Raw genomic sequence first — 13,618 nt, forward strand, 5'->3', positions numbered from 1 at the left:
GGAGAAAAAAAATTTGATAATAATACAAAAAGATACATTCGCCCCAATCGAGCCACAAAAAACCTATACGGGATCGGTTAGGTTCGGTGTATAATAATAATATTGTGTACATTGTCGAGTATATTAAAAAAAAATATGGTCTCTCGGCCGTGTGTTTTGTGCGCCCATATGCGGTGTGTGTTTGACGACAAACTCGTCGCGCGCTGACTATGACACCTATGCAGTACACAACCCGTCGTTATAAACAGTATGGTACTCTCTCTCGTCGCCGTCGCGAACGAGTGGTGTGCGTTTAAAGTTTTTACGAGTGGATTTTGTTTGATATTTTTTGTCCCACCGGTTTTTATCGATTTCCATCATAACACAACAAACAACAACAACAATAACAACAATGATAATAATAAATTATATACGGGTCGCGCGCGGGCGCGTGAGAGTGTATCAAAGGTACGTCTGTGTGTTTATTTAGGTCCCATATTATTATTTTACATGCACCTATGGCGGAGTGTCTCTCTCGGTTTCTGCTGCGCCAGCAATAATATAATATATTATTATTATTTATTATGATATTTTCAATAATAAACGCGCTATGCGGTGCATAATGCGTCGTCACGGCTGGTGGGGGTGTTGAGGGGATAAAATCGAAGGGTTCGTCTGTGGTGGTGGTGGTGGTGGTGGTGGCGGCGGCGGCGGTGGCGTCGGACCCGCGGGGTCGTGTTTTGATTTTGTCCGATACGTCTTTCACGGGCCATAAAACATATACAGGTCGGTGGTCGAGTGGAGGGTGGATCGGTATATCGGAGGGGGTACACTCCGACGACGATTAATCAAAATGCACGCCCAGAGCGTTTGCCAAAATCCTGGTGGGCCCTTTTCCCCCGATTTGCATCCCGTTTTATACTTTTCACATATTATTATTATCATATATATTATACGAGAAACCGTGTGCGGGACGTCGATTTCATACGCTATTATTGCCAATAGGGCAACACCGCGTAAAAACCACTATAATATGTAATAAAATATAATATAGTTTATTTTATAGGTATACCTACGTTTTTGGACGTATAGGCTTTTACGAAAACGTTTTAACGCGTCACGCGGACTTGTGATTATTATTATTGCTATGTAAACACTGCATGCATGTAGGTTTAGAAAAAATAACAAACTGGTTGGACGGCTAAATTATTTCCTAAACTACGCCTTCCTATATCATAGTAATCGCAGCATCCAATTAATTTATCTCTAAATAATCGCGTATCGTAAAAAAACACTAATAGATGCCTATTATATAAGAACTTCATCTTTAAACGAGGACATAACAAAAATAATTTTCTACGATTATTATTCATAAATTGTAAACGATTTTATACCAACTTAACTATAATACTTGAACATTAAATGCGATAATGACAATTAGTATCTTTTAAAAAATATCTACAACGATGTTCATTCAAACAGTGAGTAAATTATATGAAAATATGCGTTTACATATTAAGAAAGTTCTGTTTGACGGGTCGACAAATGAGATTTTTCCGCGTGATAATAGATATACGAATAAAAATTAATTAAAACGGAACGAAACCAGATTAAAACGCCCAACGCCCAAAAAGCGTTAATATAGTGACCCTGCAGCAGTGTTAAATTATCTTTACTAGTGATTCCGTGTTTTATTGTCGAACATTTATTTACTAGAGTGAAAAAAACTACTGTCGACCGCAAAATAGAAATTAAAACCAAACAAACAAACAAAAAACGTATAATTCAAAATCAAACAATGGCATGTGGGCCGTGAAGGGAGACATTTCAGTTGCCTACCTACTGCTATATAATGATAATGTTAATAATACATAGGTATACTAAATAATAGTAATCACACGCGATTTCGATAATTACAGAGAGCCTAAAATATTATTATGTCATAAATACAACAATCCGGCCGCCTATGCCTATATATATTGTATATTATTATACTATACGTAGTCAAATGTCTCATCAATCAATCGTCTAGCGATTCTATAAATCATCGTTTACGCACCAAATTCAAACGAATATTTACACACAGCGCCGCCTGTATTAATATTTGAATTTTCAACGCCGCTGCAGTAGACATTAATAATAATCTCGGCCGAGATCACAATCACGACAAGATTATAAGGAGCGGATGCACGCTAGTATATTATTGTCTCACCTATACCATATACCTATATACCATATACCTGTGTACAAAACATGTTACAATAATTGCAAGTCATATTTTCCATGCTCGTCAAAAATACGCGGCGCGCGCGGACAATCGAGTGGCGTCATAATATATTTCATAATACGGTTAATCACCACCGGATAATGATAATAATTTGACGCTATTGTTTGGATGCATGGGGTCGAGAGTCGATCCTGCGGAAGAAGTACCTATTTCGGGCCTGTCCTGCAGTGTTCAACTTACACGCGTTTCGATCAAGATCAACGCATGAATATTTAGTTGTATTTATAGGAAACAGCCGATAGGTACTCTATAGTGTTTGGCAGACATTATTCATGGATGACTGATGGATTATTATAAATATTATTATTTGTTTGTCCGTTTTTGGCCATAAAATGGCTTTTTGTGTTATAGTCGCAGACTAAACATTTGTTTCTTATCATGAATTTGTATGGGTTAATTACTGGTTAATGTTTAATTAAATATATATTTTTATAACATAATATAATATCGTGAACGAATATGTAAGAAGTTTGCGATCGTCTTTCATAAAATAACAGTTAAATTAACCTACTTGAATCGTAAGATTATTGAACCAAAAACGTCTAAATGAGCCCAAATGTCACCAATGATAACTTAATCATGACGTGTACACTGGTCACCGAGACTGCTGCCCAGTGCACGCGGCGCAGTAGTTTTTGGGACACACTACACCGCCACCGAAGTGGTACCTAAATAATAAAAGTGACCTACCGATCGTAAACCACTGCAGGACGACTGCAGCAGCCAAGGTCGCACCGGCGTCGCATACCGGACACGCACCTCGCCGCCATCGCAGTCGTTACAATAATAACGATGATAATTGACGTTACTACAATATAATAATATATTACATAGGTAATAACTAAACGGTGAACGCGTGCTTACCTGGAGGGCAGAGACACTGTCCGGACGTCACATCCCGCTTGTTCCTAAGTGGCTGTTCGAGTCCCATCGCGACCCCAGCCGCCGTCGGATAGTCGGCCGATAACTGCTGCTGCATGGCCACTACGGTGGCCTCCAGCGTGGCCACGCGGCGCTCTAATTCTGCGTGCGCGTGCCACGCGTACACTGCGACCGCCAGACAAAGCGCCGCGGCCACGGCCCACCGGCCGACCGCGGACGCCCGCCGGACCGCAGACGTCTGCTGTCGTTCGGCCGCCATGTACTGCAGTGCGTGGATGGTGGTGATGGTGGTTGTGATGTTCCCTTTCGGTACCGTCTGCGACAGCTGAGTCGGAGTCGGAGTCGGATCCTGCAAAGTCGTGGGGTGTCCTATGTGTGTTTCCTAAACGCAATCGCCGCTTTCACGTTAAGTGATCTGCTGGAAATTCGCGCGGGGTCCGACCGCCGACACCGGTTCGAACATTATCGTGCACGGACGCCTATGACGAAAACGAGGTAATAATTTTCACTTTCCAGTAGGTATATTATATATTATGCAAACACGACTAGAGCCCGTGTTTATTCGGAAATGACAATTTTACGAAACGCTAAAAAAAAAAATACGGATTTTGAAAACCAAAAAAACCCGAATTTTACGTAAAAAAAAAAAATTGCACACTCGTAAAAAAATTATATCGATATACCGATGTATCGTGCGGTAATAAACGCGCGCGGAAAACACGTAAATGCGGCGACGAAAAGAAATTCGTGAGACGAGCTCGAAACACAAAGCAAACGGTTACGGCGACGTGCGAGTACTGACTGAAGAAGAGTGGCGGCGGCGGCAGTGGTCTTCTCTGATACCGCCGTTGACCGTGCGGTGGTGGGGGGAACGAGGGTCGGCTCGGGGAGGTGGGGCCCCCGAGCGAACGCCGCCGCAACCCGACAACGACGACAGCGCGAGTATATAATATAATATTATATGCGACGTGTATGAAATACGCATTATAATTTTTCGATACCTTGATGAGGGGGGGGGGGGGGTGAGAAGACCAAAATGGAAACGAGAAAAAAAATTTGACGACTCGAGAGGGTTGCACAATACGAAGCAAACACTGGAGAAACCTGCTGCAACTGCACGCGCGCGGATTCCTATGTACCTATACGCATATAATATAAATATATACGACGTGTATACAATATAATATACGTATATACAATATAAACGTGTGCGCGGTTTGTGTATAGGTATATATTATTGTATTACGTGCCATTATTGTGACGTCGTCGCGTGTGTGTTTACCTCGTCGTCGTCGTCGTCGTCGTCGTAGTTTTCTTAATATAATAACGAGCGAGAGCGAATCCCTCCGGAGCATCCGAGCGCAAGCGTGCGGTGCGCGGGATCGAAAGAAATCAGTCCGCCATTCAGAGAGATCTCTTTGAATTCCGCGAGTGCGGAACGGTGCTGTATTATTATTTCTATAAACTCCACGTGGGCACGCGAAAATATTAACCCAAATGACGTATTACACACACACACACACACACACACAAATATATACATATTATTATCAGTCTTGGGAAATAGTAGACGACATAACTGCAGGCTGCAGCGGAGGGGTGCGTGAATTTACGGTGATTTCCCAAGCGATCGTCGTCACAACCGCGAGCGTATATAATGCCCGCCAAATATACATCATAGCATATAATATATAATATTGTGTAGTAGTAATATTTTCGCTCCCCCGACGCGGACAGTCTCTTGCACACTTACAATTTTATCGTATAAGTTGATGTACATCGTATCCAGCAGCTATCTCTATTGTATTCGCACCATTATCATAACCACAACTATCATACCTACCATGCTTCCCGTGATTTAACACGAACGTGTATACCTCGGTTATCTTTCGATATCTATATAAATAATAAATAAATAACATTTAGTATAATAATGTTATATTATGTTGTATGCGCATAAACAATTCAGTGGCGAATCCAGACTGGAGATTTTTTCAGGAGAATGTTTGTTGAGTGAAGGGGGTACAGTCAAACGCCAAACTTTATTACTGATATATATATAATATATAATGTATAATATATGTATTATGTATGTATGTTACTAATATTCTAGATGTATCGCTTTTCCAAAACAAAAATGAACAAATATAAAATATGGCTAAATACGGCACTAAATCCTTTCTTAGTGGTTCGAAGGTACTGTCAAAATGTCTCAAGCTATCGTAGTTTAGGCTCTACGTTGATCAGTCAGCCGTCAAGACTCAGGACACGTTCGATTATACCTATATATATAGGTATTTAGTACTATGCTTATATAGATATAGATAGGTTTTATATTTTATGATGCGAGAGATCTGTGATGAGCTTATGGCCTATTACTATGGCCCGATTAACACGACGTTCACGCATATTTCTTTACAATATTGTTGAGCTATATTCGACTTACTCGTTAGGGCACTATAATATATTTTTATAAGGTCAAATATATATTTGTGAGGGAGGGACTGCATGTCCCTTTTCCTCTGGATTCACCTCACTGTAGTTTAAACGAAACATGCATATAGGTATAATAATATTTATGCACTATTTAGTATTCGTTTTCTTTCCGATACTATTTTCATTTCACCTAATTCATATTTTTAATAAATCATCATGTTATAGGTAATTATTGTTATTCGCCATTTGATAAACAATTTTCGCTGTTGAAAACTTGAATCGCGCTATTATATATTATAGCAATTTATTACCTAACGCGAAATATTGCATTGTAACAATGATTATTATTCACTCAGCTAATTATTTATCTTATTGATATATATATATTTATAATACACTCATTATTCCGACATTTGATATTTATTACTATTTACAAATAAATTCACATCAATGCGGTTAATAATAAACTTGTGAAGTAGTCGGCATACGTAAAATTAGTTATTTATACAGGTATTCTAGTACTAGTACGCAAATTTCATATAAATACATAATTAAATCATATAATATGTACAATGTACAATGTACATTGTACATATTATGCAATATATTAACAGAAAGATTATTGGACATTTTAATGACTGGATCCCATTTAAGCAAAAGCGAAATAAGCAATTTCCATACAATCGGCATTGATTGATCTCATCCATTTGATGAGATAGAATTTAAAATATCCACCACATCGATCCGAACGAGATTGCTCATAAATATAAAAACAACTATTGTACAATAAATGTAATAATGACATTCGCATTTATTATTTGAAATAAAAATCATAAAATTATTGACAAACTTAAATAAAATGTAGATACACACATATAAAAAAAACCTAAGAATTATTATATACTTTGATCAAATATTCAAGTATTCAACAGAAGACGAGCAGATATTATAATAATAATTATTATTATATATCTATAGTGTATAGGTACTGTATATACATGTTTCTGAAAATGCTTATTATATAGAAACACGACACTCTAAAATAATTTGTTCAAAACAAAATATATTTTGCCCTACAATTAAATTAAGAAATGAGAAAATAATGATTAAGGCCTAAAATTAAAAATTTAATAAGTGCAATACAAAACTTAAAATATTGTTGTTTAATTGAATATACCTTGAAGTCTGTTATTTTATTTACTTTAAAATAAACCCCTATTATTAATTAAAGGAGTATATATTAATATGTCTTTAATTATAATAATTCAATATAAAAATTGGTACCTATATTTAAAATAAATCGTGCAAATCTCTTGTTTTCTTTTTATAACGTGAAGAATTATTTCTACATATTAAATATTGTATGATAATGCAGTTTTTTAATTTGGGTAAAAAAATGATCTGGTATAAATAGCATATTAAATTATAATTATTAAAAACCTTAAAGTACGTATTACTAGTTCATAATTGACTTTTACTGCAATTTATTATGTTTTTATAAATTATATAAATTTATTACAATTATTAACTCTTTTTGTGAATTTTATTGTGATAAATTAGTATAATAAATTATTAATTTTAATTTTAATAACAAAGTGAACTGAAATATGTATATTATGTGTTGATGCGATCTCTGACAATACGTGTATAATTCAATGACGTTATAAAAAGTTAAAAGAGTAATTAATTATAGCTAGTGTTCAACTATTTTAAAGAATTGTATTTTTATGTAATATAACTATTAATTTATCTTTCAACTAACACCTGCAGTACAACATATTTGTATAACTTGTATCGTCTTAAATTAAGCAAATATTTTAATATTAAAATCAGAATTAAATTCATAAATACTATTGTAGACAATAATATAATATATAGGTACTTCATCATTTAGTACATTTATAGTAATTACACATTTAAGTTATTTATCGTGCTAATATAAAAACCAATTTAAAGGCACCAATCCTCTTAGAAATCTTAGAAATACCTTAAAATAAAATTTAACTATTCCCAACACCCTGCACACCAGACGACATCGACCATTATCCTAAGTCAAGACTAATATGTATCACAAAATGTAACCAATTACCAATCTATTTTACAGGTATATGCAATATTGAAATGTTCATAAACTTAGTATACCTAGTAATGGTAGTAACACGATAATTTAAGTTGTAATATTAATTATTATGCTGTAACTCGAAGTTAAATTGAATACGATTTAGATCAACATATATATTTATTTTCCAACATTTTTGAACCGATGCAATTTTTAGATATCTATATAAACATATGTTACCTATCTGATGAAAACATATGGTGGATATCGCAGTTCTGGGTTTCTTTCAAGTCAAACTTTAACGTAAACTTGTCGAGATTTTTAGGATAAATTATCAGAAATAAATTTTATTTTTACAGAAATTCTTGATATTGATTGCAAATGTTATTTGATTTAATATTAATGTATTACACACCGATTACAATTTTTTTTTTTTATTGATATCAAAATTAACCCGGCATCTAAGGCCATTAGTTACAGTCATTACAATGTTTTAGGTGTGTTGATAGGGATACATTGGATTTATAGTAATGGGTCAATGGGGTGACAATATGGTGAGTAGTTCCGATAATTACAATAAAAATATTATAGGTAACAATAAATAATATTAATTTATTTAGTATTTTAAGTATAAATATTTTTACAAAATAAAGGTTAAACCTAAATTATTATTTACACTAAATGGAGTAGTAACCACTAACCAGTTACAATAGTGAGGGCGCATAAAATCGTATAATACGAGTGGGTAAGATACTTAAGTGTCAAGCACGTCTGCTATTTAAGTATATTTACTATTTAAATAGCTATTGTGCAGGACTGAGTATTTCTAATATTAATGAACCTCTGAACTAAAATATGTTGAACAATTTATAAATGTATAAGTACGTCTTACAGAACATTAAATTGTATTTTGACATTTGTACTAAAATAATCCCACTGTGTAAATATGTTCACCAAATATTTTGTTGATTATATATATTTTTTATCTCTCTATTAATTTCCTCTTCTTACTGAGTAATTTAATTGTATTCTCGATCGATAATCATTTTTGTTTTAAAATTAACACAATAACACCTATAGTGCTATACCCAACTTAACCACTGAACTACCATTTATAATTTATTGACTTCAGTCACCGTATACATATAAGCTATAATTATGATGGTTTTATATGTTTTTATACATAGATATCATCAAAACCGTGTTATTTATAATATTATTATGTTATACTAACCGTGTAATATAGGTAGATAGGTATGGATATGTATAATTCATAATATGAGTTTATTCAAACAACCAAACACACGCACAAATACCTGCGCACATCATCATCATATATAATCAAGATAAAATTAGAATATTAGATCATTTTGAAGAATTTAATTTAAATGAATAATATTGGATATTAGGAAATAATCTTCAGTAAAAATTGTTCTTTTTGGGTATACAAAACACGTTTCATTTCATTCGAAGTTTGATTGATATTTAATCGTTTTGTGTGTATTGTACATTTGTACTATCGTATAAACAAGTATAGCTAAGTAGGTAAGATTAATAATATATAACATGCAGGTCATGTCTGTAATTAATGCTATTTAGCCATATAATAGGTGCCTAACTATAAAAATTGGCTATAACTCTTCACATGAATATAAATAAGTTTCTATGGTAAATGGGAATTTTATTGTTGTAGATATACTGGTGACGACGTACGAAGTTATAGGTATATGCCAAATTATAAATATTTAAAAAATGTCCATGACTTGTAAAACTGCTATCAAGGATTGTTATTCAGGATGTGTAATGTTTTTTCAAAAAAACTAAGAAGAATTTTTATAATAATATGATACGCAGTATAACCATAAGCGCAACAGACTTTAATTTAGATGTGTGTGAAGTTGGCCCCCCGACTTTGTCCGATCAATTCGGGAAATATGTCAATATTTTGCAAATTGATTGCAAATAATTGCAAATCCATTTTTAAAATTTGCAAATCAATATTTTTTTTTTTGGCGAATTTTACAAATTGTTTTGCCAGCCCCCCAACTTTGTCCGATCGATTCAGGAAATATGTTTTAGTCGGGAGCTGGCAAAAATACTTGTAAAATTCGCCAAAAAAAAAATATTGATTTGCAAATTCTAAAATTAGATTTGTAATTATTTGCAATAAATTTGCAAAATATTGACATATTTCCCGAATCGATCGGCCAAAGTTGGGGGACTGGCAAAAAAACCTGTAAAATTCTTTAAAAATAAAATATTGATTTGCAAATTCTAAAGTTGGTCACCCGTAACGGTTGTTCGCTTATAATATGTTAACGAATTATTTGCAATTAATTTGCGAAATATTAACATATTTCATGAATCGGTCGGACAATGTTGGGGGGCCAACTTCACACACATTTAATTTAGCACTCCCAGTTCAAAAATACAAACAATTGAAAAATTATATGAAAAAAGGGTTTTTTTTGTTTTACGTATGGCTTTGTTTTTATTTGACATTTTTAGCAGGAACACACATTTTTGTGATGATTAAAGTTATATCAAATATTAGGTATTAGGACAATTATATTGTTTCAGTCATAGATAATAAATTCTGCAGTTGGCAGTAATTTTGATATCATTTAAAAATATGAAGGTTTTAAAAATTAAGAATTTTAAATTGTATAATTATTTTAACATCAGTTACCAAACAAAATATTTATCTGTGTATACTTAGTCACTATTCAGTGACGTAGCCAGGATTATGGAATGGAGAGGAGGACAAAGCAAAAAAATCGGCAACCGTTTTATTATATGACAAACGCAAAAACTAATAAAAATTAAAATTAAAACTTAAAATATATTGTCAATATGAAATCAATTAAAAAGAGCACCTCTTTACCTCTATGGCAATTTTTCCTCTAGTTGCGCCTAATGCCTATGACTGTTAATATATTATATTCGATGGGTCTTTGGGTTATTTTGGATGCCTCAGACTACAGTCTACGGCTACTCACTTGAGCTGCCCAACTTGAATGCGTTCGAGTTTGGTTTATATTTTTAATGTGAAGTGTAATGCGTGTATTGTACAGACTATTACTTTAAATAAAACCATGTAGGTAGTTAAGGTTTTGTCAGGTTGATATTGTTTTGTTGAATTACCTATTTCTATTATTATAGTGTTATTACCTTCTTTCGAAAATATATACACTTGTTAGTGTCCTATGATTTATTATTTAATTATTTACATTATTTTTCTTTTAAAATATAGTGTTGTTTATATGCATAGATTTTTTTATAATATTAATGTAAAAATTATTATAATTATTGAAATAATATATTATAGATTATAATAATAACATTTTCACAAGATAAATGATTAATTATCGTTGAACAACATTAATTATTTAAGTTTTTATTCAAAGTTTAAAATTTAAAATACCATTTACAGGAAGTATAGGTATGTATAAAAAAACCATTGTTCATTTCGCGGTACCGTACAAATGTACAAATGGAATGTACCTACCTAATTCAATGTTGTATGGATCGTTTTTGTTTTTTGCTACGTAAAAAATATTTATAAATAAAATATATAAGACATAGTAATATGTACTCAAACTAAAATATATAAGTAATTAAATTACAACAATTATCCAGTACTCAGTAGCAGTATACATTTATTTTATCAATATTAATATCTACAGCACAAATAGCTCGAATAGGTACAATTAGTAATTAACCTACATAAAAACTAAAACAAAGTCATATACATTCACTATTCCGAAAAAATTTTTAAATTTTAAGAGAAATAAAAATTAAAAACCACCTTGTCCGTAAATATAGATGGTAACTTTATACCATTAACTTTTATTATGTATTCCAGTTTAATGTTTCTGACAAGAAAACGCTAAATATTAATACATTCAGATTGATTATAACAAATTTAGAGGTTTATTCGATTAAAGTGAACAAGTTTAAAACCCAGACCAACGGTGTAATTTAATATTGATATGTCCTTCACTTGGTTTGGTCACTATTATGTAGGTACACAACTTGTTGTCAACCAACACGGGTCGCTGAATGGATATCAAATTTATAAACGCAATCATAGATCGTAATCAATTAAATTGTACGTGTATACAAGCATAAAATATATACATGTAAATGAAATCCACAGCTTGATAAATATTTTCCTAACAATGTCCTCTATAGAGGTACCTATATATATATTTTTTTTAATTAAACATAAAGATCGCGGCACCTCTAGCCATTGATCTGACAGTACATGTTATAACATAATATTAGGGTATTATTATATCACTCATATATTGTAAACTACAATTCGCACTTATATTTTTGCCGTTAAAGCTTGTTCTTTTATATTGAATAAAAACTGTGTAACATCATAAAAACCCCTTCAACATTTTTAAAAAAAAAATATTTGTATACAATATTATAATCTGGTAAAAATCAATTAAAATGCCTCCAAACAGTTGTCTTTCATTTAAAAATATTAATGGATTTTAGATTGAAAACCAGCAACGTACAAATTGTAATGTCATTATTTTTAAATTAATTTCATTACTAATATGTAATAAAGTCAGCTTACAGACTTGAAAATGTACTTTTTTCTTTGTTTTATGATAATGAATATAACTATACGTATGTACCTATCGTGTATTTCATCATAATGTAGTAAAATGTTTCTATGTATAAGTATCTTTAAACCAAACATACATAAAATGATTATATTTGATCTTGATAAATGAACTTGAAACTCTAAATCTTCAAGCAATATCACAAGTTTAAATTTAATTTTGAAAGTGACTATAAAAATAAAACTGACGTTTAGAAAATGTCAAAAAGTTTTATTTCTGATCCAATTGATAGTAATCTAAACTTTAGCCAACTACACGTTTTAAGAACTTTGAAAATAAATTGATTCTCTAAACTCATTTTCAATGAAAACCAAAATATTATTTCCGTTATTGACGTTTACCCAGCAAACAAAACATGATATTATTAAGCTAAATTGTAGGTCAATCAATTAGATATTAGAACATAATGTTCTTTGGTTTTCGTAAAATTAACAAACGCGACAACTGCACGAAAAAAATGTAGACTATGCATAGTGCAAGTGGTGCAACACTGCAACATACATCTCGTAATAGAAATCAGTTGAAATTGAAGTTGCCCTAAAATTTCGGTTATTATGATTTATGACCTATATAAAATATATCCCATATTATAATTTATAAGTTATTAGTTACTAAATAACAACTATGGTCTATGGCAGTACAAACAAATTACGAAGACCGTACGTGTGCCCACTACGGTCACGTATCACAGAGACGTTTCCTAGGCGCCAAATACTATAAAAAATAATAATAATAACAATATACAGTGATGTATTATTATTATTATTGTTATTAAATTAAAACCGATGATAAATCTTCACGCAACTACGCAAGTGCCAACTACTATAGATTTTCAAATTTCAATCAGTAGACAAACTTAATACTTGACATTTTTTTGAACACACCTATTCTATATTCTACACCAGTTAGTAGTTCCCTACTGTTTTCCTCACTGCTCATTTATTATTAGCTACTATAAAAGTTGTGACACACATTGATATAAACATTTTGAATTCCTCGATGGCAGAAACTTTAAGTTCCGGCAAAATTTACCCCAGACTAAACAAATATACATTATTCCCCCTTAAATATTAAAATACAAAATTGTATTATTAAATTGAATAATATTTTATTTTATTTTTGTTGCTCTAAGAAGAAATTTAATTTTTACGGCACTTTTCCCTGGAAACACTGACACAGTAACTGGAGGAAAAACCCTTACCAGCAATAAATTACTATAGCATCATTCGAAAACTAAAAATGTACATTTTTATCGAAAATATACAAAATATTACTATTGGAATGACTGATAGTTAAACTTTTTATTAAATGATAAATTATCAACAAACTCAACAA

General features: G+C 32.1%; 1 protein-coding gene across 13 annotated transcripts in view; it reads right to left on the minus strand.

Moving 5' to 3' along the window:
- LOC132948852 (collagen alpha chain CG42342) overlaps positions 1-3,944 on the minus strand; it is a 111,517-nt gene extending 107,573 nt beyond the window's left edge. For all 13 annotated transcript variants that reach the window (XM_061019527.1, XM_061019520.1, XM_061019518.1 and 10 more), the window contains exon 1: positions 3,131-3,944. In XM_061019527.1, the coding sequence (XP_060875510.1) occupies positions 3,131-3,407 (277 nt within the window). In that variant the 5' untranslated portion in view covers positions 3,408-3,944. The remainder of the gene's footprint in view (positions 1-3,130) is intronic.
- Positions 3,945-13,618: the final 9,674 nt, after the last annotated feature.

The sequence above is a fragment of the Metopolophium dirhodum genome, chromosome 7 (assembly GCF_019925205.1).
Source record: "Metopolophium dirhodum isolate CAU chromosome 7, ASM1992520v1, whole genome shotgun sequence".
Lineage (NCBI taxonomy): Eukaryota > Metazoa > Arthropoda > Insecta > Hemiptera > Aphididae > Metopolophium > Metopolophium dirhodum.